The sequence below is a fragment of the Alexandromys fortis genome, unplaced genomic scaffold, assembly GCF_014885135.2.
Source record: "Alexandromys fortis isolate MF-2015 unplaced genomic scaffold, M_Fortis_MF-2015_v1.1 scaffold_44, whole genome shotgun sequence".
In the NCBI taxonomy this organism is placed as follows: domain Eukaryota; kingdom Metazoa; phylum Chordata; class Mammalia; order Rodentia; family Cricetidae; genus Alexandromys; species Alexandromys fortis.
In genome coordinates this window covers 2,854,276-2,881,728 of record NW_026067921.1, presented here as the reverse complement: position 1 = coordinate 2,881,728, position 27,453 = coordinate 2,854,276, and the positions used below count along the sequence as shown (strand labels likewise).

The 27,453-nt window shown below is 47.0% G+C and overlaps 1 protein-coding gene across 6 annotated transcripts in view; it reads right to left on the bottom strand.

The window, feature by feature from the left end:
• The window catches only part of Ulk4 (unc-51 like kinase 4), a 271,119-nt gene that overhangs the window by 203,396 nt on the left and 40,270 nt on the right, over window positions 1–27,453 (bottom strand). For all 6 annotated transcript variants that reach the window (XR_007591528.1, XR_007591527.1, XR_007591526.1 and 3 more), the window contains exons 18-21: window positions 20,895–21,002; window positions 17,989–18,072; window positions 9,520–9,681; window positions 8,956–9,138 (exon numbers count right to left, since the gene is read on the bottom strand). Coding sequence is in view for 3 of the 6 variants with exons in the window: in XM_050141472.1 (XP_049997429.1) it covers window positions 8,956–9,138; window positions 9,520–9,681; window positions 17,989–18,072; window positions 20,895–21,002 (537 nt within the window). In the remaining 3 variants the exon portion in view is untranslated. The remainder of the gene's footprint in view (window positions 1–8,955; window positions 9,139–9,519; window positions 9,682–17,988; window positions 18,073–20,894; window positions 21,003–27,453) is intronic.

The following is a 27,453-nucleotide window of genomic DNA, read 5'->3' as shown; positions in this document are numbered from 1 at the left end:
CAAAAAAAAAAAAAAACAAATAATCCAATAAAAATGGGGTACAGATCTAAACAGAGAATTCTCAACAGAAGAATCTGAAATGGCTGAGAAATACTGAAAGAAATGTTCAACATCCTTCGTCATCAGGGAAACGCAAATCAAAATAGCTCTGAGATTCCATCTTATGCTTGTCTGAATGGCTAAGATCAAAAACACAAGTAATATCTCATGCTAGAGAAGATGTGGAGCTAGCTCCTAGCTAATATCCCTAGCAACAGTGGGTATGTAGCCTGAACTGGCCATCCCCTGTGACCAGGCAAGACTTCCATGGGAGGGATTGGGACACCAACCCAACTATATAATCTTCAAATTACAGTCTGCCCTGCCAGTGGGATGTGCCGGGAGAAGGGTGGCACAGAAACTGTAGGTGCCTGGTCCAGCCTGAGACCCATGAGAATGCCGGAACCCAGAGGCTGGGTGGTCAGGAGACTAAATATGACTGCAGAGGGAAGAAATGCCAATGTACGGACGCCTAAAAACATGTGCTACTCACAGATTGGTGCCCAGCCCCGTAGTCAAGAGAGAGGCTCCATCCAGGAACTGATGGAAACAGGTGCAGAGATCCACAGCCAAACATTAGGCTGAGCTCGTGGAATCTTGAAGGGGGGAGGGGAATTATAGGATCCAGAGAGAGTGGTTAAGGACATCACAAGAAAACCCACAGAGGCTCAGAGACTGAACTGACAAGCAAGGAGCCTGCATGGGGCTGACCTAGGCACTCTATGTGTGTTACCGTTATGTAGTCTGGTGCTCTTATAAGACACATAACAGTGGGAACAGGGGCTGTCTCTGACTCTTTACTAGCTTTTGGGATCCTATTCATCATAAAATAAAAAAATATGTATGAACTCACAATCTGTATGCTTTTCTATTAATAATACCGGTGATAAAATTAGTAAGCTTTTAGTAAATACAGGGATTTTTTTAACAAGACTCTTTTTACCCCATACCCCACCAAAACGCACAGAAAGGGACACCTATAAGGTGGCCTGTGCCACCTTTTATCTCAGGAAGGGAGAACATCACGGTCCCTACCAATGATCTTAGCTTCAGCTGAACACAGATCTTTTGTCTCTTCTACCAGTTAGCCCAGGACCCAGGGCTGTTGAGGCCACTGAGCACCCAAGGCGTAGATGCCACACAGTTGTGAAGGGTGTCCAGAGACAAAGGCCACACTGCATGAAGCTGTGTCTTCCTGTATGGATTACTATCTCTTCCAACCCAGTGGAACTTACCCAGCCAGGGGCTGTTTTCCCTAAGCAGTCAGGACTGACTTGGTGACAGAGGGCAGCTTGGTTCTGCTGGGTGCTTGAATCCATTCCCAGCCAGAGGTGCAGAGAGTTACATTACCATCTTCCTCGTTCAGACGCAGATGGCGGGGAAAGAGGAGAATTAGAGACGGAGGGAGACAGAGAGAAAAGAGCAGTTAAAGGAATACACAGAGGACAGGCAGACGGACAGGCAGGGAGACAGACAGGCAGACAGGCAGACAGACGGACAGGTAGACAGGCAGGCAGGCAGAAAGACAGGCAGGCAGACAGACAGGCAGATAAGCAGACAGGCAGGCAGGCAGGCAGACGGACAGGCAGGCAGGCAGGCAGAAAGACAGGCAGGCACATTTGCCTATATTCTTAATGGAAGATGAAAGCAGGTTATGTAACAGAAAATGTTATGCTTGAGGATGGAAAAAAAGCATCGTAGTTGTGGTTTCTATTGCTGTGCTAAAAAAAAACCACAACCAAAGCAATTTGGGAAGGAAAGGGTTTATTTCATCTTACAGCTTACAGTCTATCACACAGGGGAGCCAGCGCAGGAACTCAAGGCTGGAACCTGGTGGCAGGAACTAAAGCAGAGCCCATGGAGAGGTGCTGCTTACTGGCTTGCTCCCCATGTTTCACCCACCCTGCTTTCTTATAGAACCCAGGACCATCTGCCCAGAGGTGGCACTGCCCACCGTGAGCTGGGCCCTCCCGCATCCATCTTTAAAGACTCATCTGCAGGCCAATCTGCCGGAAGCGTTTCTCAGTTAAGATGCCCTCTTCTCAGCTATGTCTAGATTTGCACCAACTTGACAGAAACCAAGCAGTATACAGGGGTGTGTGTGTCTGTTTGTATATGTGTATGTATATGTGTGTGTGAGTGTGTTGCCACAGCACACATGTGTACAAGTCAGAGAGTAACTGTTGCAAGCCAGTTCTCTCCTTCTGTGGGGGTTCTAGAAATTGAACTCAGGTTGTTAAGTTTGGCAAAAAGTATCTTTAACCGCTGAGCCACCTCACAGGCTCCCGGTGGCTCTTTCTCAATCTGAGGAGGTGAGATGGGCGTGCCCAAATATGCACGTGGAGAGGAAGACTTCAGGTGCCAGCTTTATCTCTGCCTTTGAGACCTCGTCTCCCAACTGAGTCTGTAGCCGTAGCCAGTGAGTCTGGCAGCCACCACACCCCTCACATCAATGGAGGACTCACACCCAGCTTCTTGAGTGCAGGACCCAGGTCCTCACACGTGCTACCAAGTGCTCTTCCCCACTGAGCCATTTCCCCAGCTGCCAGGTTAATATTTTAAATGATGATAAAACAGATTAAGCATTGGGAGCGGGAAAGTCAAGGTCATTTTGAGTTACAGAGGGAGCTCAAGACCAGCCTGGGATACTAGAAACCCTGCCTGAAAAGAAAAAGCAAATTGAACTATTTTATAATCCACTCCAAACTAAAAACAATGAAGTCAATGGCTAAGTCTCTATGGAATTAGCAGCGTCACAGAGCAGAGCATAAGAGCATGTGAAGTACACTGACTAACCTGCTTGTGCATCCCTACACGAGACTGTCCCAAGTACAAACACACACACAAAGAATTGTATTTGAAACTATATTAGTGTTACCATCCTGACCAAACATTCTAAAACAGTAAAGTTACACCACATTAGAAACCAAGATTTTTAACTTAAATTAAAAAAAAAAAGCTGACATAAACATGTAGTTAGAAATGCCACCACAAGCAGGTGACATATTTTTAAATAGATGTTCACTGACTTCGTCAATCAAAAAGACTGGAAACTATAGCCAGCCCAACCCCAAGGAGAGTCCCCTGCCAGACTCCTTGGAGAGACAGGCTGCTCAGATCCAGAGACAAGACATCCAAGCCAGAAACGACTGTCACATCACACAGCAAGACGCAAGGACCACAGGAGTCAAGACGCAACACCCAGGAGACAACTCGCAGCCTTTAGAAGAAGAAGCTGTTCTGTGGTACTGACACGCCAAATCATAAAATCTGTGCGAGCATGAGACTACTCAAAGACGCAGCCTTTGGAGACCGCAGAGCAACCGACTCATTATTCTGCAAACCAGTAAACATATGAACAAAGTGTTTACCGTGCCTTTGCTCCAGGAAAATGCACCAGATTGCTCCTCTGCCATCTTCCCAACAGAGGAACACTGTGGAATAAAGACAAAGGACAGGGCTCGGAGCCCGGAGGAGCCCGGCGTAGACAGACATCACTGAAGGCTGCTGAAGCCTCCATAGCTGGTACAGACTGTGCTGGAAGCACCCAGAGCTAGTGCTGCTCCACACATCAGAAAAGAGGCAGCTAAGTGACGATTGTCTCCTCTCCCGGGAGCAATCCACTCCCTGGTGGAGTTTATCCTCCCCCAGGAATCCAAACCTGTAAACACACAGCACAGGACACACACACCATATCAAAGAATGCCCTGTCTTTACAGCATTTGCTAAGTTCAACCAGCAAAATCCAGGTGGGCAAAAGTCCACAGAACTCCGAATCTTTTGTACAAAAAAATCTATTATAGAGATAGAAAAAGATGTAAGGGGACCCTCAGGGCCGAGAGGAATAAGTAGACCTGTGAAACTGAGGCCGGAGGCTTGGGTAGATCCCAATTCAAACATTTAGCGAAGAGTCACGTGTAAGACAATGAAGAAACTGGGAGCCTGACGGACATCAAGGGCCGACAGGGCCGGCCAGATGGTTAAAGGTGCTTGCAGCTGACGCTGATGATTTGACCCCCAGGAACCATGGTGGAAGCAGAGACTGGACTCCTGCAAGTTGTATTATGACCTCTACATGCATGCTGAGTTTAGTGGCATTTCATTTGTATTTTAATAAAGCTTGCTAGGCAGTGGTGGCGCACGCCTTTAATCCCAGCACTCAGGGGCAGAAGCAGGTGGATCTCTGTGAGTTCGAGGCCAATCTGGTCTACAAGAGTTAGTTTCACAAGAGGCTCCAAAGCTACAGAGAAACCTGGTCTTGAAAAACTAAATAAATAAATAAATAAATAAATAAATAAATAAATAAATAAATAAATAAATAAAGCTTGTCTGAAGATTAGAGAGTAAAACAGCCCCTCTGGTCAGCCTTACAGACCAGGCAGTGGTAACAACACACCTTTAATCCCAGTAGGCACACTAGCTTGCCATAGAAACCAGGCAGTAGTGGTGCACTCTTCATCCCAGCCCCAGAGGAAGGAGACAGCTCTCGGACACAGTCTCATTCTGAGATTCCTGGAGGCAGGTTCACCATCTCAGACTGCGGTTGAGGTAAGCGCCAGTGACTGGTTGCTTTGCTTTTTGGATCTTCAGGTTGAACCCCAGTTTCTCTCTCTGAGTTTACTTCATCGTGCTTCAGCTGAGGTCTGAGGTGTGGAACCTCATCTACAGACCACAGTTACAGGCATGCACACGCACACGTACATGTCAAAACGACCTAAGCCAATACTGTTCTGTGACGTGGTGAATCAGGAAGTAACTGAACAATGATGTGGGGTCAGGGTATTTTGCAAAGGGAAAGGAATGCACTTGAATCAATTATATTAGTAGTGTGTGTTCGACTGCTTGTGACAGGTGCATATGGGGCCTAAGCCATTCTGCCCAATGCATATTTGAAGCTTTTCATCAGCCACATGTGCCTGAGTCTCCACCACTGTGGCTACTCCTCATGCTGATTTCCAGTTCCTCATCCCACTTGGAGACGCAGTGAGTTTACTGGAGTTCCTTGCAGCATCATGAGTGTGTGTGAAGAATTACAGACAGGAGCATGGTAGCTCAAAGGCAACGGCATCACCAAAAAGCCCAGCCTACCTGTGGACTTTGAAAAGCTGTCATCTTTGCATGGCGCAGGCTGCTCAAAAGACTGGAGGGCCCTCCCTTCAGCCATCATTACTGCTTCTATAACCTTGGGGATGGAGGAGTCTTGTGAGTCTGGTCAGTTTCAGGAATTCCTGAGACTTGTGAGTTGTTTACTTTCTGAATGTTAACCAGCCTGTCTCAAATCCCAGGAAATTGCTACAAAATATCCCCACCTTGTACACACAAGGGAGCACACAAAATACAAATATGCATACCATACATGCACACATATGCAAGAAAGTAACCAAGCATGTCCATGCAAAGCCAAAGGAACAAGGGTTACCCTGTAACACAGAAAACTACTAAACAGCTGCTATTCTGTTTCAGCCAAACACCATAAAAAGCACAGCCGGTTCCATTAGTAAAAGAACTGTGGGGTCCCAGACTTCACCTGATCATGACAGGGAACCCCAACACTATCCCCTGACAAAGCAGTGCCAACGAAAGCCTGTGGAAAGCTGGGGCTTTTACCACAACTCTGTGACAACCAGGAACCCTTCCCCAGCTGGGCCTCCCCCTTCCCCAGCTGGGTCCCCCTTCCCCAGCTGGGTCCCCCTTCCCCAGCTGGGTCCCCCTTCCCCAGCTGGGTCCCCGTCCCCAGCATTGCTGTCAGAGCACACTGGATGGGGATCCACAGCTTGCTGACGTGCAGCAGTAGCAAACTTCGTCCTTTCCGTGTGACTGTCACCAGGAGGTGCAGAGTAGGAAGCCCACATCTGCATCCCCTCCCGTCAGTGATGCAAGTCCCATCCCCAGACATCAGCATTAACGCAGGTGCCCATCATAGAAGACAAAGTGCAAAAGCCTTTGCCAGTGCCACAAGGGGCTCACTTGTCCCCCAAGTCAGGTATCAAAGACCTCAACAAGGAACCTGAACGGCTGCCCAACCCAGTAGTGAGGAGACAATGCCTCCTTCCCATGCTAGTGTGGTGTCAGATGGCCTACAAAAGTAGGCATTTAACTGTCATCAGAGTCTTACGAGATGCCACCCAAAACGTTGTCTACATATTGAGTTTCAATGCTCAAGAGGAAAGCACCCTGCTGTAAGTCAGCACGATTGGGTAAGTGTGGCTCCACCCAGCTGTGTACTTAGGGCTGCATTTCTGCCGTAATGAGAAACCTCCTACAAAATGTCAATGCCCGTCCCATAGACGGTTCAGTGGGTAGGCACTTGCGAGGAACTCAAGACCCACATCAGTCACTAGAACATGCATGCAGGGGAGGACCAGATCCACACGGCTGCCTCTGACTTCCACACACACGCCATGGCACACGTGCATATGCAATCACTTACACACAGTAATAAAGTTTAAACAAAAGAAGAACGGGCCCTGCCTTTGTCATAATTCTTTGAGCTCATCTGATCTCAGAAGGCAGGCAGTGGGGGACCTGGTTGGTACTTGGGGGAGAGAAAGGACCGATACTAATTAGAAGTCAGCAATCACCCTTCATCTACCCATTTATTCATGTCTTTAGGAGACATGGAAACACAGTTACATGGCCTGAAACAATTAATGCATCTCATTGTCCTGATTTTGCAAAAATGTTATACAATATTGTACTGAGAGTTTAAAAAATAATTCTGCTAAAACCCTCAGCCTCTCTGACCACAGACACAGTAAAGTTACCGAGGGTGACTCTCTCTGTACGATGACGGGAGCATTTCATAACCTGAAAACTGAATAGCAAATCTGACACAGATTGACAAGCGGGACTTGCTTGCAGCCATAGCCTCTGAGCAACACTGGACTGGAATCAAGGCAACGAGTGCTTGGCTCTGTGTTTAGATTTTCGAATATGTAGCTGCTGGTGTCTGTAACTGCCTGGGAAACAGGAAGGATTAGAAGAGCCTACCTACTGTGGGTGGAGCCAATCGCGGGCCTGGGTCCTGGTCTGTACAGATGGAGAAGGAACAGGGCAGCCTGGAGCCACGGCTCTCTGCTTCCTGGCTGTGGATGATGTGAGCAGCGGCTTTGAGTCCCTAACCCTGGCTTTCCCACCATGGCCTACCATACCCTTGACCATGAGCTAAAATGAACCCTTTTCCTTAACTGTGACTGCCTAGTGTGTACGAGCACCTGGATCCATGCCCAGCAGACTGGATGAATGATGAATGGATGGAGTGGGTGGATGGGTGGGTGGGTGGGTGGGTGGATGGATGGATGGATGGATGGATGATGTGGAATTTCCCTCTGTATACTGTGCCATTAATGACTAAAGAAACTGCTTTGTACCTATAGGAGGGCAGAACTTAGCTAGGCAGAAAAAACTAAGCTGAATGCTGGGAGGAAGAAGGGCAGAATCAGAGAGAAGCCATGGAGACACTGGAGACAGATACCAGTTGGAATCTTGCCAGTAAGCCACAGCCACATGGCAATACACAGATTAATAAAAATGGGTTAAATTAATAAGTTAGCCAATAAGAAGTTAGAGCTAATGAGCCAAGCAGTGATTTAATTAATACAGTTTTCTGTGTGATTATTTCAGTTTTGGGCAGCCAGGATAAACAAGCGGCCTACTGCTACGGATGGATGGATGGATGGATGGATGGATGGATGGATGGATGGAATGGAATTACCCTCTGTATGCTGTGAAAATGTTTTATTACCATTGGTTAAAGAAGCTGCTTTATTGATTAACAAAGAAGCACAGAATAGAGACAGAGGAGAAAAGAAGGTGGAGTCAGGGAGATGCCATGTAGCTGCCAAAGGAGACAGATGCACATCCACCAGAACCTTACGGGTAAACCATGAGCCTCGTGGTAAAATACAAAGAATAGGAATGGGTTAATTTAAGATGTAAGCATTAATTAAAAAGAATCCCTAGATAATAGGCCAAGCAGTGTTTTAATTAATACAGTTTCTGTGTGATTATTTCAGGTCTGGGCTTCCAGGAAACAAACAAGCAGCCTCTGCCTACAGATGGATGGATGGATAACTCAGATTTTAAAGTGTACTTCCCCATCCCTGGGCCAGGCAAACAGATTGCTGTTGGGAGCATTCTGTTTAAGAAGTTTGGAAATACTGCACACCCAAGAATATGCGTGCCTTGACTCATTACTTAACAAATGTGTACACAAGCACAGTCTTTTTTAACAGCTGGCACCTCACCGTACACATGCTTACACAGGCTTCTGAAGTATTAGGTTCAAATCAGTCAGCAGGCACAGCATTCACCTGCAGACACTGAGGCAGCAGGGCTAAGTGCCTGCGTTCCCAACACGCCAGTCATCGAGGTGATGGTAGCACACATCACTCTTCAGAAGGGCAAGAACTGACATGTGGAGACAGGCTGGTACAAACACAGTCATAGCCACCCTGCAAACTGGATGCTGTTTTAAAGGTCATCAAGAGCCCCAACAGAGATGAAGTCAAAAACAGGGCCAGAAGACTCTAAGCGGGGACGCAGGTTAGAGAGGAATGGACATGTCCAGAGAGAACGGAGACGGGGGTGGGGGAGCCCCCCTTAAGGAAAACAGAGCACACGGGAATGAGCCGGGCTGCACAGATGCAGGGTGAACTGAGCGGCGTGGAGGACGTCCCGGGAGCTCTGCTATTTCTCCTCACTGAAACAAGATGGCAGAAGCCAATGCCGGTGTCTATTTAATCACCAAAAGTGGCTGCTTGCTTCTTGGACTGAATGTTCTGAGGGACATGTAGGGTCCGCAAAGGTCAGAAGGCCTCCTTGGTGTGACAACTGAGCCTAGGGGGCTGACATTTCACGCTGAACGCACAGCCATGGGGAGACCGCTGTTTCCAGCGAAGCTGAGCAGAGACACACCTTTTCTTGGATCAGCCGCTGCAGGTGAATCCCACAGGACAGCATGGCCGCGAACAGCGTCAGCATGTACTGCTGCACTTTGCAGATGGCAGAGGCCAGGGAGCCAATGACAGCATTGAGTCCCACCTTCTCCATGACGTTCTGGAAGGCTGTGGGAGAGTGGCGTGTGATTCTGCACAGGGCCTGCAGGAAGAGGAGCATGGATCCATCACAGACTCTGCGGGTACCCGGTACCCTCATCCTACAGACGCCACACGGCCCTGTTCAACAGAGCAGGCACAAACCCTGCTGCTTGGTCACTCGTGTTAGAGCCATGAAGTCGAACATGAGAATACGCATGACCGGGACCCACGGCCGTCAGGGGCGTCCACCCTCAGCTCCAGAGAGTTTTAACCAGGAATGAATGTCACGCCACACAAATCCCCAAACTTTTCTAGGCCCGTTTTAAGAATTCGCCTCTTGAGCTGTTCCTCAGCATTTCTGCCGTTCCCATTAAATCCACCTCACTCAGGCACATCTCAAACATGGTGTCCCCGGACAACCTCCAAGGATGCTTTACGTTACCGATATGGCCGTTATCCTCAGGGAGTCCACCGTGGAGTGTCTGAACAGGTGCCACAGGACAGGCCCGACTTCCCCGGTGATGAAGCCCTGCGCCTGGGCAGAAAATGTTGTGCAAACATTCTCGATAATCTTGGCAGCCATGTGATTGACAACACGCTCTTCCTGAAGAATGAACAAAGAGAAGAGAGAGTCAAAAAGTGCCGCTTCCCCAAGGAAAAGGTCTTCTTCACTGTGAGAAACCTGCATTGTGATTTCCTCAGACATATTCGGGATAATGTTCTGATCGTTATGAAGCTGCTTCAAACAGCCACAGGTTCACTGGCAAACCCAGAGAGCACGACCTCCATGAACTCAGTGGGAAGCAGAGCAGAGCTCTTCAACTGGTTTAAATAAAATCAAATGGGAAAATGACCCAGAAGTTAAGAAACACAGTGCAGTGTGAAAAGCAGAGAGCTGGTCCACTGTAAGGAGCTATGGGAACAGCCCTCTGAGCTCAGCCCAGCTTGCAAAGGTCTGGGGACCCTGGGCACGAGCACACCACTCAAACACAGGATCGGACAGTCCTAGCAAAGACATGCCCACAAGGCTAACAAAATCACACCCAGATTAAAATGAACATCAGCCCATCAAACTGTTTTCAGGAAGCACAGACCTGCTTAAAGGGGCCAGGGGACCAGCTCAGCAGGTGTTCGCCGCCAATCCTGAGTTTGATTCCTGGAACCCACATAGTGGAACATGAGACCAGTTCCCTCAAGCTGTCCTCTGACTGCGGAATGCACATCATAGCACGTGGATATCCACAAGTGTGCACATACACCCAATGAATGAATGACTGAACCAATGAAAAGCGTGAATGCGTAAATGATGCAAAACTTCAGCACTCAATGACAGGTCACACTTTGGCTCTGACTGCTCCTTAAACATTCCCAAGCAGATAGCAGAGTGCAGCTCTGCATGAGAAAACTCAAGGCTGGGGAGAGGGACCAGTTGGTGGGGTGAGTAAGTGAGGGACGAGTTGTCTTGGGAGTAAGAGGCCTTTTGATTGTCAGAACACATATGAAAAGAGCCAGGCATGGTGGTGGGGTCAGAATTCCACTGCTGGGGAGGTGGAGACAGGGGGGTCCCTGAGAGCAACTCTCCAGCCAGCCCAGCATACAGGGCAAGTTTCAGGCTCAAAATAAATAAATAAATAGAAATGTGTGACGCTGGAGGAAGGAAAGCTAAAGTTGTCCTCTGCCCTCTCTCTCTCTCTCTCTCTCTCTCTCTCTCTCTCTCTCTCTCTTTCACACACACACACACACACACACATGCATGCATGCACATGCACACACAAAAAATTCAATTAATAAAAAGTAATAGATTTAGTGGAAAGATCTTCAGTGATTGTTACAATACAGCCTATGCATTCAACTTGGAAGAAGAAAGACTAAGAAAAGAGTAGAAGATATAAAAATAACTCCAGCAAAAAAAATCCAAAGATAATGTGATATTTCATATACTCTGGATAAGGCTGAAGAGATGTCTTAGTGGTTAAGAGAGGGTACTGTTCTTTCAGAGAAACCAAGCTCTGTTCCCAGTATCATACTGAGCAACTCACAACTGCCAGTAGTTCCAGATCCAGGGAATACAATGCACTCTGCTCTCCTCTGTCCTCCTTGGGCACCACACTCACCCACTCACATAAACACACACACACACAAATAATTTTTTAAAATTTAAAACAACATTGCTACAAAGGGTATGAGACTATATTATTCTAGTCACCCTTGATGGACCTCACAAATCAGTACTACTAAAAAAGTAAATAACACAGCACCTGAGAAGGTCTTTGTAAGTGAGACACTCCTCAGAGCACAGATAAGCACTATAGCACAGGAAAGCCCTGGAGGTCACGCTGTGGAGGATCCTTTATTGACTGTTTTCATCTAGCTGAACATAAGAAAATGGATGCAGCAAGGAAATCCTGTGAAAGTGACGGAAGTAGAGACATTGTAGCAAGTATGCCTCAGGCAGTAGAAACATTGTTGCCAGCCAGAAGTAGAAACATTGTTGCCAGCCAGAAGTAGAAACATTGTAGCAAGTATGGGGGCCTACTTAAAACATGAACAAACTCAGTGGAATAAACCCCTCCAATGTAACACATGCAGGAAGGTCTCTAGTGGAATTCTTCACCCAGATCATTCATACAAGAGATCATGGGAGGTGTCTCAACTGGAGCACCCATTATATGACTTCAGAGAACTCATACTGGAAATAAAATTTAAAAGTACTGAATCTTAAAGACGCTGCAGCTGGAAGGCCCATGTTAGAAACCACACAGGAAAGTCTGCTGTAGAAGGACAACAGATGTGAAAGGTTTCGAGGGTATCAACTCTAAGCAAATATGATCGTTAATTTCTCACGGTCAACTGACTGCATTTAGAATCAACTAGGAAACATACCCTTGAACAAGTCTGTGATGTCATGTCCAAAGACAATTAACTAAAGAGAAAAGTCCTACTGCTCAAGTCAGTGATACCATACTATGATCTGAGATCTTAGGTTGAGAAAAAAAAAGTTAAAAAAGGAAAATATGGAAAGAAAAGAAAGTCAGAATTCTTCCTTCTCTGCGTCCTGCTGCACTGAGAAGTAAAAAATTGAGGAGTCCAAGCCACAAGTTCCCATCATTGTGGAACTGCCTGCCACCATGCCTTCCCTGCTTGGGTGGACTGCATGCCCTCAAACCAAAGGCAAAACAAACCCTTCCTCCCTCAGGCTTCACCGGTGGGGATTTATCAGAGCAACAAAGGAAAGTAACACAGCAAAGCACGGAAGAATTTAGTTTAAAATAAAAACCAATATGCTAAATGTGAGAAACCTTCAGCAGGCTCCCCCCCCCCTTGTTGTGTTTATGAGAATGCACACAGAAAAGAGCTCCTTCTTTTTTTTGGTTTTTTTTTTTTTTTTTTTTTTTTTTTTTTNTTTTGTTTTTTTCGAGACAAGGTTTCTCTGCAGCTTTGGAACCTGTCCTGGAACTAGCCCTTGTAGACCAGGCTGGTCTCGAACTCACAGAGATCCGCCTGCCTCTGCCTCCCGAGTGCTGGGATTAAAGGCGTGCGCCACCACCGCCCGGCTAAGAGAGCTCCTTCTAAAGCTAGAGTGTGACTGACTATTCAGAGAATACTTGGGCCCCACTAAGCATGAAACCTTTCTAAAATTAGTATTGATTAGTGTAATAAATATGGAAAGATCAATAGCCAGGTGGCTCGGTTTTTCACGAAACAAATAGTTTTGAGAAAATTATGAACTTAATAAATGTGGGAAATCCTTCAGTTAGAGCTGTCATCTTGTTGCTTTTCAGATGGCTCCAATGGTAAGAACTTTACAAATGTAGCCCACCGTAGGAAGAAGAACTCACACGGAGGGACACATCCGTGCAGCTGGCATGAATGTGGAGCAGTATATGCGGTGAGTACCACCATGCCCTGTAGGCATGCGGCCCCATCTTCAACATGGGAAAGTCATGAGGAAAAACCATAACTGGGTTTGTTTAGAGATTTTTGTTTTACTGAACATTTGACAATACAATAAAGAAAGCTATAATAAAGATATCAATAAAAGTTTTCCTTGTTATTTAAAATAAAGTCTCCCTTTAGAAGAAATCTTTGAATAAAGAAAAGGGGACATTCCCAGAAACCAGGCAGCCCTCACTCAACAGCAAACAGAGAAAACACAGCTCTGAGTCACTATGACCCAGCAGGATTCCTCAGCTGAGGAGCACACCTGTGAGAAGTGGAGCATTTTCCCCAAGAGCTGGGATAGATGCCTGTGCTCTGGTCCAGAAGAAGCCTCTGCCCACAGTGTTTATTTTAACTAGAAATACTTGTTTTATTTAGATGGAGTATTGAATAGATGTCAGAACACATTCCAAGAATGAAGCTGTGTAGAGAATTCTGAGTGCTTGTGAGAAAACAAGACAAGAGTTGAGTCTTATGACCTTAGCTTCTTCAAACACAGAATTATTTTTGGAATATTGATGTGGAATGTCCTTCTGTATATGTGTTGCTTTAGTGGTTGATGAATAAAGCGGTTTCAGCCTATGGCAGGGCACAGAATAAAGCCAGGCAGGAAATCCGAACAGAGAAATCTCTGAGAGAGAGAGAGAGAGAGAGAGAGAGAGAGAGAAGGTGGAGTCAGGGAGATGCAATGTAGCTGCCAAAGAAAATGACGCCAACTGCCAACCAGAACCTTACCGGTAGGCCACAACCCTGTGGTAATTGATGGACTATTAGAAATGGGATAATTTAAGATATAAGAGTTAGCTAGAAATATGCATAATCTATCAGTCAAACAGTGTTGTATTAATATATTTTCTGTGTTATTATTTGGGTCTGGGCGGCTGAGAAATGAACAAGCAGTCTCCTTCTACAAAATGGTGCACCAATAGGGGGCAACTACATCCACATAAAACCAGGGAGAGCTGGGAAGGAAATCTAGACGCAACTAGACGCAAAAGAACAGAGTTTAGCACAGGTTCTTGGTAGCCGCATTTGGGGTAGGGATGGGCTCTGTTTGCCGGCAGTGGGGGGGGGGGGTACCGCAGCTCCTTTAAGAGAAGGCTTCCTGGTTCATGCCAGTTGCACGAACAGCTCTGGCTCTTTCAGGAGGCCTAGCACTTAAATGGGGTTTGTGGGCAGCCTGCTGCAAGTTACTTGGTGTTAGCATGGGCCAAGTGCTTCCTAGAGTTGAGGTGGTGAGGGCAGCTCCCACCTGGAAGTCCCACAGCTGGCGGTAAAGGTACCTCCATCATATTGAAAGGCTGAGAGAGGCAGAGCCAGCATCCAGGGCCACTGCAACCAAGCTGCTTACCATTTTAAAAGTGTTCCTGGTCCGAAAATGATTGCAGATAAGCAAAAATAAGATTCAGACAAAAATAAATCTCTAAACAGGTCACAGTATGTTTCAAAAATGTACGTAGGCTTGGGAGAGAGAGAGAGAAAAGTATAGACAAGACTACAGAGAGTCATAGATTAAAGGAGTAAAGATAACAAAATAAATATTAAAAATTAATAGAGAAAATAAGCCATGTAAAGATGAAAAATACACAGAGAGTTGGGATTATGTATACTATTGTGTTTTCTTTGGATTTTTTGACTGCAGAGAGACATCTGGTTGTGGGAGCTCCTAAGTTAACCCAACATAAAGGTCTTGAAAATCTGAGTCTAAGGATATGTTACTTTAGAAAAAAGGTTCTGCTTTTGTTTCCACAAAAGATAAGAACCTGTGGTTCCTTCCAAGGTACCATAGTTTGATGAAACAAGATCCTCTGAAAGTTCTCTGTGAATCATAAAAATACTTCGCCCAACAAAAAGCAGAAAGTACTTTGGAGAAAATTATGCCCAAACTCCCAAAATGATTATTTATAAATGTTTGTTTTCATTTAAAAGGGGTTGGGTATAAATTGTTAATGGCCAGTCAATCTCTTTTTTAAAAAAAATAAGGAAGATATGATATAGCAATGAAAATTTTACATTGGTATGGACTGGATTTACATCGGTCCTGGATGCATCAGGCAGTTTTGTTATCCCAGGGACCACTGCACCCTAGCTCTGGGAGAACACCTGTGTCCCATGTCACATTCTGCAAGGACTCTATCAGTGGGGCAAATGGTGGCAGGTAGTCAGTGCAGGCAAGGAAAATGGGGTTCTCACTGCCAAAACCACACTGAACTACTTCTCCAATACAGAGAATCTTCATAAATTATAACAAATCTTGACACACATATACATGTCAAGTCTTATGTTTACATGCACACACACACAATACATATAATTCAGGGTATAAAAACACAAGCGTATTTATCAGCACAGGAGACCACTTCCTAAATATAATCCCTGTATCACAGACACTGAGAGAAACAATTAATAAATGAGACCTCCTGAAACTGAAAAGCTTCTGTAAAGCAAAGGACATGGTCAACAAGACAAAACGACAGCCTACAGAATGGGAAAAGATCTTCACCAACCCCACATTGGACAGAGGACTGATCTCCAAAATATACAAAGAACTCAAGAAATTTATCATCAAAAGAACAAATAATCCAATAAAGAAAAAATGGAGTACAAACCTAAACAGAGAACTCTCAACAGAGGAATCTAAAATGGCTGAAAGACACTTAAGGAAATGTTCAACATCCTTAGCCATCAGAGAAATGAAAATAGAAATAACTCTGAGATTCCACCTTACACCTGTAAGAATGGCCAAGATCAAAAACACTGAAGACAACTTATGCTGGAGAAGATGTGGGGTAAAGAGAACACTCCTGCATTGCTGGTGGGAATGCAAGCTGGTACAACCCCTTTGGATGTCAGTATGGCAATTTCTCAGAAAATTAGGAAACAACCTTCCTCAAAACCCACCCAGCAATACCACTTTTGGATATATATCCAACGGATGCTCAATCATGCCACAAGGACATGTGCTCAACTATGTTCATAGCAGCTTTGTTTGTCATAGCCAGAACCTGGAAACAACCTAAATGCCCCTCGACCAAAGAATGGATAAGGAAAATGTGGTACATTTACACAATGGAGTACTACACAGCAGAAAAAAAATAATGACATATTGACATTTTTCTGGCAAATGGCTGGATCTAGAAAACATTATATTTGAGTGAGGTAACCCAGATCCAGGAAGACAAATATCACATGTACTCACTCATAAGTGGCTTTTAGACATAAAGCAAAGAAAACCAGCCTACAAATCACAATCCCAGAAAACCTAGACAACAATGAGGACTCTAAGAGAGACATACATGGATCTAATCTATGTGTGAAGTAGAAAAAGACAAGATCTCCTGAGTAAATTGAGAGCATGGGGACCATGGGAGAGGGTTGGAGGGAAGGGGAGAGGCAGGGAGGGGAGCAGAGAAAAATGTATAGCTCAATAAAATCAATAAAAAAAGAAAGAAAAAGAAGCAAGTGTGTTACTAAAACACAAAACTTTATCCATATTTTCAAATTGTTAGTAATAATTTAGTGATCAAATAGTATTCTCATGGAGCTGGAGAAATGGCTCAGCAATTGAAAGCACTGACCATTCTTTCAAAGGACCTAAGTTCAATTCTCAGCAACCACATGGTGGCTCATAACCATCTATAATGAGATCTGGTGCCCTCTTCTGGCCTGCAGGTGTACATGCAGGCAGAACACACTGTATACATAATAAGTAAAAAAATCTTTAAAAAAAAAAAAAAAACACGTCAGGGCTATCAAATAGTATTCTCCATGTTAGGTTATCTGCAAAACTTGCACACAGAGATGGAAAGGCAAAAATAAGAAACAGAGGACCCACTCTCTCACAGTGGAGCTACGGAGCTCTCCCATCGCCTGCAATGCCCACGCCCACTGTCTCATGGCCAGAGTTCACCCCAGTGACCTGTGATGCCCACGTTCACTTTCTCACAGCCATGAGGCTCTCCCGTTACCTGCAATGCCCACGCCCACTCTCTCACAGACACAGAGCCCACCCTAGTGACCTGCAATACCCACACAAAGCCTGACTTCTAACACCTCTGAGAGTCCCCACCCCCAATGGCCAGTCTCAATGAGACCAGTGGCCACATATAATCTGCCCCCTGATGACAATGAGTGCCACCCCTTATCTGTCCAAACAAGACTCCACACACCCAGGACACATTTTTGTAGTAATTAATGTCTTTAGCCTCTGGCTTTTCCTTGGACAGACAGAGGCCACCAACCTGCCAGGCCAGTTTCTAAGCACTCTGCACGGTGACATGGAGCTAGAGGACAATGGGTCACAGGGTGGCCATCGTGTGGAGCTCGGGACAACAGCAACAAGCTCCTCATGGGGCAGGGGGCTCACAGAGGGCCCGCACATCTGCCTGCCGGGCTGCCCTGGAAACATCTGGGACAGAGACAGGGTAATTAACAGCATCTTACAGAGCAGTGGTTCTCAGCCTTCCTAACACTGTGACCTCAGTCCAGTCCCTCTTGCTGTGGTGACCCCAGCCGTAACATTATTCCCTTGCTACTTCATGGCTTTTGCTACTGTTACAAATCATAATGTAAACAAATGATATGCAGGACTCCTGACACGCCACCCTCTGCTGGCTAACAGGTTAACAACCTCTGCTGCAGAAGATGGTCAGGCCATGCTGTCCATATTTCCCATCATCTTCCACGGCTCCCAAGACAGGGTTTCTCTGTGTAGCCCTGGCTGTCCCTGGAACTTACAGAGATTCACCTGCCTCTGCTTCCCAAGTGCTAGGTTTAAAAGTGTGTACCACCATACCTGGATTTCCAATCATCTTTTAAACAGGGCACTTAAACAAACAAGGATGCCAGCTTGCCCAGGTTATTTAATTTCAGGAGCAACACTCAGCTTACAAGCAACCCTGACTGCTGCAGGCTGTGCTCGCCTGGAGGGCGACTGCAGGTGCCTGGTCTATGGAGAACAAAGGCTCCTTACCCCTTCCCGCAGGCACCTCATCAGCACGGTGTGCGCAGCCAAGGGCACAGTCCAGCAGTCCCTGGGGTGCTGGTTCTTTTCTTCCTAAAAAAGGAAGGTGAGGGAAGACAGTGAAGATGGCGCCAAAAGATCTTCACCCGTTGAGCAGAAGCCTCCAACCCACATCTGAAGCTGTCCAGGTCCCGGAGAAATCACCACTGGCTCCTGACCCGGGTTCTCCTGCTGCCGTGTGCAGCCTGTGTCCCCAGCCCACTGAGCAGCACCCGTTATTTGGAGTGAGGTGAAGATGCTGCACACGCAACTGCTACCAGAGTGACCACGGTGAAAACCCAGGCTCCAGCAGCCTCGAGAGTCAAGGCCGGGCCACTCACCCTATACAAGCCTTAGACAAGGAGCGGAGAAAAGCAAAGGGAGGAAAGACTGTGTTGGGAGGGGGAAGACAGAGGTGACCCCAGTCCATCTGCCCCCTGCCCTCGCTCCTCCTTCCACAGACCCCCATCCCCAGCCACTGGGATCACCTGGCCTACAATTCTCCACTCCTGTCAAAAGCCTGAAATGCCTTCCTTCCTGGCCATACTTTTGCCCTTACTGGGAAGTCCAGGGTGCAGGCAGATGGTTATTGCTTCCTCCAGGTCTAGGCTCAAGCAGCGGGGTTCCTGCTTGAGGAGACACCACAGGTCAGAGTCCATGAGCAAAGTATGATCAGCACCCTCGGCACCTGGACCCCACTCTCTGGCTTTTCCAGTTATCTGACCATCTCTATTTCTGTGTCTAACCTGTGACCCTCCTGCCACTTGGTGCAGTGTTCCCTCCTCGGGGAGACCAGTGAGAAAGACACAACCATGTTCACTCTGCACATGCCACTCACGCTGGGAAGCACAGCTCTACATGATGCCCAGTGTCCTGAGGGACAGCCCCCACTCCCACACACACACACTGGGAAGCTTCCAGTGTCCTGAGGGACAGACCCCACTCCCACACACACACACACTGGGAAGCTTCCAGTGTCCTGAGGGACAGACCCCACTAACACACACACACACACACACACACACACACACACACACTGGGAAGCTTCCAGTGTCCTGAGGGACAGCCCCACTAATACCTCCGTCCACGTTGGCTCAGGGCTACATTCCCAGTCTGCTTTCTCCAGGCCCATGGACAGCAGATCCTCTATCACTCCTGGACACAATATGTCCCCCTCCACTGATTCTCGTCTCCACCTCAGTAGGCTGACTGTCTCCCTCTCCAGACACCCTCAGCTACATAGTGTGCTGCAGGCCCCTGGGCTCCAGGAGGCGCCACCTCCTTCTCCATCACCTCAGATGACCGCCGTGTGCTGGCTTCTCAGTCTCCTCAGCCCACTCACCTGACTCTGTACCCCACTCCAGGTAAGAATACATAAACAGACTGTGGTCACCAACCATTCTGTGATGTGTGCCGAGTGTGGTGTTTGTCTACGTTCACATACATACAGGCGTGACAGCCAGAGGTTGTCGGCCATCTTTCCCGAGTCTGTGGCTTCTACGCTGAGGCAGCATCTCTCACTTGAACCCAGAGTCCACCGATCCAGCTAGCCTCATGAGCAAGCTTGCTCTGGGAACCCCATCTCCCACCACACCCAGCTGGCATTTATGTGGCTTCTGAGCTAAGTCATTTCTCCATCTTCCCAGACCCAAGTTCCCAGAGGCTTTCCCGTCACCACCCAGTGGGTTCTCTTCAGTCCTCTTAGACCTTCGATGGCCTTAGCCCCAGCGAGGCTCCCTCTGCTCAGAGACCACTACTGCTCCTCCCTGGCTCATTCTCCTAGAACCTGGGAGTCCTCTATCTATTCCCTTCATTTAAACCAGAGCAGAGCTAAGAGGCTGTCATAACACCTACGAGTTCTCAGTGTTCTTGGGGTGAGGCATCTGTCTGGGCCATGGTGGTCTTCCATCACCCCACCTCTGCAGCCTCCTCAGCCCTCCCTGCCCACTCCAGGGCCTGCACACAATACATATATTCCTTGACTCATTTGTGTACTCATTTACTGATTCATCTGTGGTCCTGGGGATTGATCCCAGGGTCCCACACCTGCTGGGCTCTATCCCCAGCCCTCAAGAGGACACTTAACTAACATACTTAGACCTGAGACTTCTAAACGAACATGCAACCACAAGACAGAGCTGAAGAAAGAACGAGACAGAAACATATTCTAAAGGAAATAAATACGTCAGGATAGAGATGGGGGTTACAAAGAAAGTTCAGGAGGGGAAGAGGCTGGAGAGGGTGCAGGCCACTCGGGAGCCAGGGAAGCCTGGCCAGGTCATCCTGAGAGAGAAATACAGGTGTCATGGGAGAAAGTGTGTACACAGATACACAGGCACAGCAGGGCAAGGCGGGCTAGAGACAGGAAAGTTGGGGAAACAAAACTTTAAAAATACAGAGAGAAACCTGTCCAAACATGTATAGCTCACAGGTGCGAGATGTGGCAACCCACAATTTTCTAATGTTCATGAGTGTGAGCTGTGACATCCCACAGTTATCTAAAACTCACAAGTGTGAGCTGTGACCACTGACTTCAGTTGCACTTCCCCATCCTGCCATGGAAAGTTCCCATAGTCATGCGCACGTCTGCACGGAGCAGTCTCATTTAAACTGGGGTTTTCTTACTGTGGGAAGGCAACACTGTCTCCTCCCAAAGGACTCGAGAACACCAACAACCTTAGTCCCTTCGTTTTAAAATACGCTGAGACTCTCCTAAGCTAAAGAGGGAGTGGAGGACGGAGGAGGGACAGGAGGGACAGGAGAGGACACCAGGATCACAGGAGATCCCTTCCCCAGAAGTGGACAGTATCTAAGGGGAGAGGAGAAGGGTGTCTATGGGAGGTTCACAGGGGCCAAAGTTCAGCGGGCAGCCTCACCTGGGTGGCAACGAGGTAGATGAGCTGCCCAAGTGTGGGCAGGAGGCACTGCTTCAGCTTGCTGCTCCTGAAGTTCTCCCGGATTAATTCCGTTAAGAGTGTGATCGCCTGTAACGAGAAGGGGTGTCACTTCAGGGTGCCTCGCGGGGCTCCGCCTGCATTGTGGGAACACGGGCTAACATGGCACCTTTAGACAGCTACACCAAAGTTCACCTGAGAAGCAGTAAACTGTAAGTTCTTATTTTCTTCTTGGCAGTGTGGGTGCACCCGCCACAGCGCGTGAGGAAGAGGAGCAGGTTCTCTCCCTCTGCTGCAGGGTCATCTTGGTGGCCAGCTCCCTTGCCCACTGGGCCATCTTACCAGCCCTGTAAAGCCCGCAGTGAGACACATCTGGACAGTGTCTGTAACCAAGACACCCTCAGTTTCCAGCATTTTTCCTGTTCTGTGGGTAACCCCAGGCAACAGCCTTCTCTCGGCCACCCGTCTGCAGTTCTCAGTCTCTAACGTTTATGTCCATGCAGCCGTATTCTGGGTATCTTCCCCTGGCCTCTTGGATTCCCACATTTGAGATTTGACCATGCATTTTCTCTGCTCTAACATAATATTCCATTACACGGATATGCCACAATGCGTGTTTCATATCTGAAATGTTTATGTAGTTGAGGTGTTTGCCCCAGTGTGAAGTCATTCCTCTGCCTTCTTTCTTGTCTTCACTGACGGCCACTAAGTCCCCAATCCTCTGAAACTGTCAGTGCCCAGAACTGGTCGCTAACAAACTAGCCTGAAGGATGGTGAAAGTAAATGATTCTAAGGAGAAAGCTTGGCGTGTAGGAAGGAAAGCAAGAGAACGCGGCAAACGCAGGCGCAAAGTGGACAGCCTCCTTCTACTATGTCTTCTCAGTTATGTTTGATGGCTAAGGCAAAAATATAAAACGACATTTAGACAATTATATAAAAATAAAGCATTTGAAAGGGAGAAATTTTCCAGACCACCCTTGAACTAGTAAAATGATGACACTAATGGACTCTGACAAGTTGGTATAAAAACCTAGGAGCAACTACTAAACAAAATCTATGCAAGAGAAGAATTCAGTAACACCACATGGAAAAAGGTCAAAGGGAATCGCATGTTCAGCAAACTCCAAGGTAGTAAGAAGGAAACAAAGGAATTTAAGGCAAACAGAAAACAAAAGTCAATTGTCACACACACGAGCAAATATTTTAATAGTTACATTAAATATAAGTGACATAAACACAGCAATTTAAAGACAGAGACTGGAAGAGTAGAATTAAAACAAAGCATGACCCAACTATAAGCTGCCTACAAGAAACTCACATAAAAGTTTAGTAAAACTGGTAGATGGAGTGTAAAAGATGAGAAAAGTTGTAACAACGGCAGCAAATGGAAATCAGTGACAGCTGTATTGATAGCAAAGACGTCTGAGCAAACCAAACTGATCAGAGGCCAATGAAACTTTGCATCACAGTGAACAAGCCAATTCAGCAACAATATATGTACACACATATACATATATACATACATCATATACACAGACTGCTTACACACATACCTATACATATATATACATAAATGTATCATCCATAGATTACACATGCATACATATAGTCTATACAGGCATATATGCACATATGTGTTCATATACACATCATAAACATAGGTGTGTATGTACATACACTTGCATACACAGAGACACATGTGTGCATATATACATGAATACATCATGGACTAGACATGTATACACATAAATGTCCACATATGTGCGTGTGTATATGTGTGCATGTATCATGTGTGGACATGTATGCATATGCATGTTCACATATACATACACTCATACATCATAAACATAGACACATAGGCATGTTCACACATGCATATGCATGCACCATGAACACAAACATGAATACATACTTGTGTTTAAATAGATACATGTGTGCATATACATATCTGCATGCATATATTATGTAGATATGCATATTCATATATATTTACGCACATGTGCATGTATACATAACATGCACACACACGTGCACATGCACCAATCCTAAATGTGAATCCCTAGCTATTAACCTGCAAACAATGTAAAGCAAACCCCAGAAAATCCACACTCACAGTCCTGTACTTGAAGGCCCACTCCTCTGGCACCTTTGATGTGAGATTCCCAAATATGGATGGACTAGCATGAGGGCGCATAGAGGCTGGGACTGTGTGTGACTACACAACGCTGCTTCAAGAACACAAGGAGATCTCACTACAGAGAAAGAGCTGATGGTCATGGCCAGACATAAAGACAGCCACAAACAGCACCCAAAAGTGGGTCCGACCAACGGGACAAAGCCACAGGGAGACTCGGTGTCACAGGCAGCCTGGGAAACTGGACAGCCACTCAGAAAATCACGAGGGAACCTCAACATCAGCCAACACCATGGACAACTGACTCAATGGACCAGCTTAAACACAAACTACAAGCTGTCTAGAGAGTGACCATGAGGTGAAGTCCACTGTCGAAGGCTGATCTAACATCGAAGGCACGGAGACACTGTACCAAAAAGGATGAATGGCCAGCAAATTCACTACCACAGAAAGCAGGGAAATGCAAATTAAGCCACAAATGAGACACTGCTGCACACCTATCAGAACAGCTAAAATACAACATCCCAGAGGGAGAGTCAGAACCAATTGGGGTGGTGAGAAGTAACATCACTCACACCTAGACATCAGGATGTGAACTGGGAAGAAGCCACATCACCCACACCTTGACAGTGGGGAGTGTATCATGGGAAGAAGCCACATCATCAACACCTAGACAGCGGGGTGTGAACTGGGGAGAAGTTGCATCACCCACACCTTGACAGTGGGGAGTGTATCATGGGAAGAAGCCACATCATCAACACCTAGACAGCGGGGTGTGAACTGGGGAGAAGTTGCATCACCCACACCTTGACAGTGGGGTATGAATAGGATAACGATGCTGTAAACCAGCTTGGTGTCTTTAAAAGTCAGGAGTGTGTGCTGCAGCACAGGCAGAAACAGGACTGTGGTGAGTTTCACGCCAGTCCATGCTGTATGTAGAACTCCACATCAAAAGCCAAAGTCTGGGGGTGCAGCACAGCGGCAGGCCCTCTGCCTGGCATGCAAAGGTGGGGGTGCAATCCCTAGCACTGCAGAAATAAATAAATAAATAAATAAATAAATAAATAAATAAATAAATCGACAACTAAAAAGGAAAATTAAACCTGGCAATTGCTTGACCTGGACAGTCACTCTAGAGGCAGGATTTGTAAAAAGCCTCTTTCCAGCAATTCCTCTTGTAATTCTCAAGACTGGAAAGGCCCCAGATGTCTGTCAAAGCGCTAATGGTGACATACAGTGCGGCACACTTGTGCCATGGAAGCTGCTTCAAAACACAAAACAGGGAGCCAACTACTGATGCACAAACATCAGGCAGAGCACAGGAAACTACACTGCAGGGAAAGCCAAAGACTGCACTGCTTGCTGTCTGAGCAGCACCCCCAAAGGGGCCAAACAGACACGGGAAAGACAGACACGGTGATAAGGATCTGGAGGGCCCTCGAAACACCGAGGCTGCTTTTCTGAGCACATCCCAAGGGGCTACCACTGGGGGATGCCACTGGGAGCACACCTAGCATCTGTGGAATTTCTATAGCTGCAGGAAAAATAGGTTCAATGTAAAAAAAAAAAAAATCAGACATCTTACACGCAAATCTCAGGCTGGGTTTTCTGTTTTCAGTGCTATAACCCACGGATGTTTGCAGAGGTGAGCGCCCCAGGAATTGAGACCATTTTAATGCTACACACCCTTAAAGCCATAAGCCCAAGGAACTGTAGTCAGAGTCTCGTAAACACACAGAGGGGAGTTACAACAGCGACCCCACATCCCACCTACAGAGTTAATGTGAGTGGCACTTAACAGGTCTCTGCAATACCGTGATATTGGTTTCCCATTTATCTTTATATTTTAAATAAATATTAATATTAAAAAGAAAGGAAGGTGGGTGGAAAGGTGACTCAGTGGTTAAAAGCACTGGCAGCTCTTCCAGAGGACAGGGGTTCAAATACCAGCATCCACATGGTGGCTCACAACTGTCTTCAGTCCATCTCCAGAGGGATCTATCTCCCTCTTGTGGCCTCCTCAGGCACTGCACACACATGGTGCACATGCACATTTACAGACAAATGCCATTCACATAAAATGCGATGAGCAGAGTATCAGCATCTCTGGCCCAGGGAAGTGCGTTTACCTCAAAGTGGCTATTGGTGGCCCCACATCCTGACTCCATCCCTCTTCTCTGCCTTCTTCCTGGAAATCAGAGAGCCTAAACCTCCCCATCCTCAGAAAGAGACAAGAAGAGACCCTTGTTCTGTCACGTGGGTCCTAAATCCTCTCCTCAGAGCCACTGCCATACTGTGTCTTTACTGCTGGGGCTGGACCTCTCCTCTGACCTCCCACACTATTTGCTGGCTGTCTATGGCACTGATCAGTGCCTCTCCTGAACCCACATGGAAGACCTTTCGATGCATACACACAATAACATAAACACAAAAGCACTTTGTCAAACTGCGTAGTGCTAAACTTCACCACGCAATTGAAGAGATTGGTGATAACAAAATCCCTTTGCCCACTTCTGACAGATGGCAAGAAAATATTCTAAATGTCCTCCTACTGGGATTAGTTTATATTAGATAAACATGATATACGCACAACTGAGCTGGGAAAAAAAGAAAAAGGAAGGGAGGGAGGGAGAGAGAGGAAGAGAGAGAGAGGAAAGAAAAAAGTTCAAAGACCAAAATGAGACAGGAAAAAAAAGGTGAGAGGAAATAAGAAACTTGGCCAGCACATAGGCAGCTTTAACTCGGGAGAGCGGGTTGTGATTCTTGGTGACTTTGAAATGACTTTTGAAAAGGAACAAGAGACAAACCCCAGGCTTTGTCCTTATTTCGCTATCACACAGACCATGAACATCAAGATGAGACCCCAAGGCTGTATGAATAAGAGATTGGTCAGTCTGCAAGAGAGAGCCAGAAACAGGACTCTGGTGCTAAAGGAAGCAGTAAGAGAAACATTTCCCCAGAGACGCCGAGCAGGCATCAACAGCAGCCGCACCCCACACTTAGAGCCTCCCTCCACCCCAGGGACTGGGCCACAAGGGGTCAGCTAGGCTGGACACCTCAAACATGACCTCGGGCTCCAGGGGTCAGAGTGCTTGGATCTTCAGAGGCTCTCACAGCCTAGAGTGCACATTGCAGCCAGCTGTGTCCAGTAACACCAGGCAAGGGGGTCAGGGCACTGAGCCACGGCTCGTTCTGCACACACAGTGGGATTATGAGCTTTCAGATCTGCAGGTACCTACATCTACCCCCAGGGGAGCCCTGAGTGGTCTGGGAACTCCCTTAACAGAATTGTGCTGGGTACCCAGAACTCTACCGTGCCTCCAGGGTGGAAGGACACTGGCCTGAAAGCTGAGGCAGCCTGGAATTCTAGGATGTTCCAGAGTACGGTCTTCCCTTTCACCCTCTGAGCCACCCAAGCCAAGGTGCGGGGGACACCAGCATCTGAGGGGCTCAGGCTTCTGGGCCAGAGATGAAGTGGGGGACGCTGACAATAACCTTCACGGCTGCCTCTGTGTCAGGTTCCCTGCTGCGCCCATCCAGAAGGACCCCGATCATCACCGCCAATCCATTTCACCATATTGATGACACTCTGCTTACTGGACCTGGTGAGCATGACCCTGGGTCACATGACAGACGGAAAGAGACAAACCTTGAAAGGCTCACAGTGTGTGGCACTGGCAGTGACCTCAAGAGACCCACATGGAACATAAGGGAGTTTTCCTTCCAAAGAAAGGGAGGGGGGTTGGAGAGGTGGCTCAGTGGCCACAAACCCGGTTGCTCTCACAGAGGACCTAGGCTTGGTTCTCGGCACCTACACCAGATGGCTCACAGTTGCCTGTAACTCCAGTCCCATGGGATCCGATGCCCTCGTTGGCCTGTGTAGGCAACTGCATGCAGGTGGTGCACATGCAAACAGGGAGGAATATGCATATATGAAAATAAATAACACAAAATACATTCAGCTGGGTGGTGGTGGCACACACCCTTAATCCTAGACCCACTGGGTCAGAGACAGGTGAATCTCTGTGAGTCCAAGGACAATCTGGTCACAAAGAAACCCTGTCTTGAAAAAAACAAATAATAAATAGACAGACAGACAGATATTAAAAGATGTTATGATACTACAGGCTGCCCTCCACGATAAAGTGATCCAACACTGGGGGAGGCCCTCTGGTTGTTGGAGCCTCCCACCCTCTTGCTGATCATTGGTGAGCCTGTGTTTTGAGCGAGCATGGCGGCAGCCCCATCGCATGCCATGCTACCGGAAACTACTTCTGACAACTGAGATGCTGTACACAACCTGAGGAAAGTTCTAGCTGCCCGAGCCAGCCTGGGCCTTGTCACTCTTCCTGCCCTACTCCCTCTGGAAGTCAGCAGAAAGCGGCACAACTCCGGAATAAACTGGAA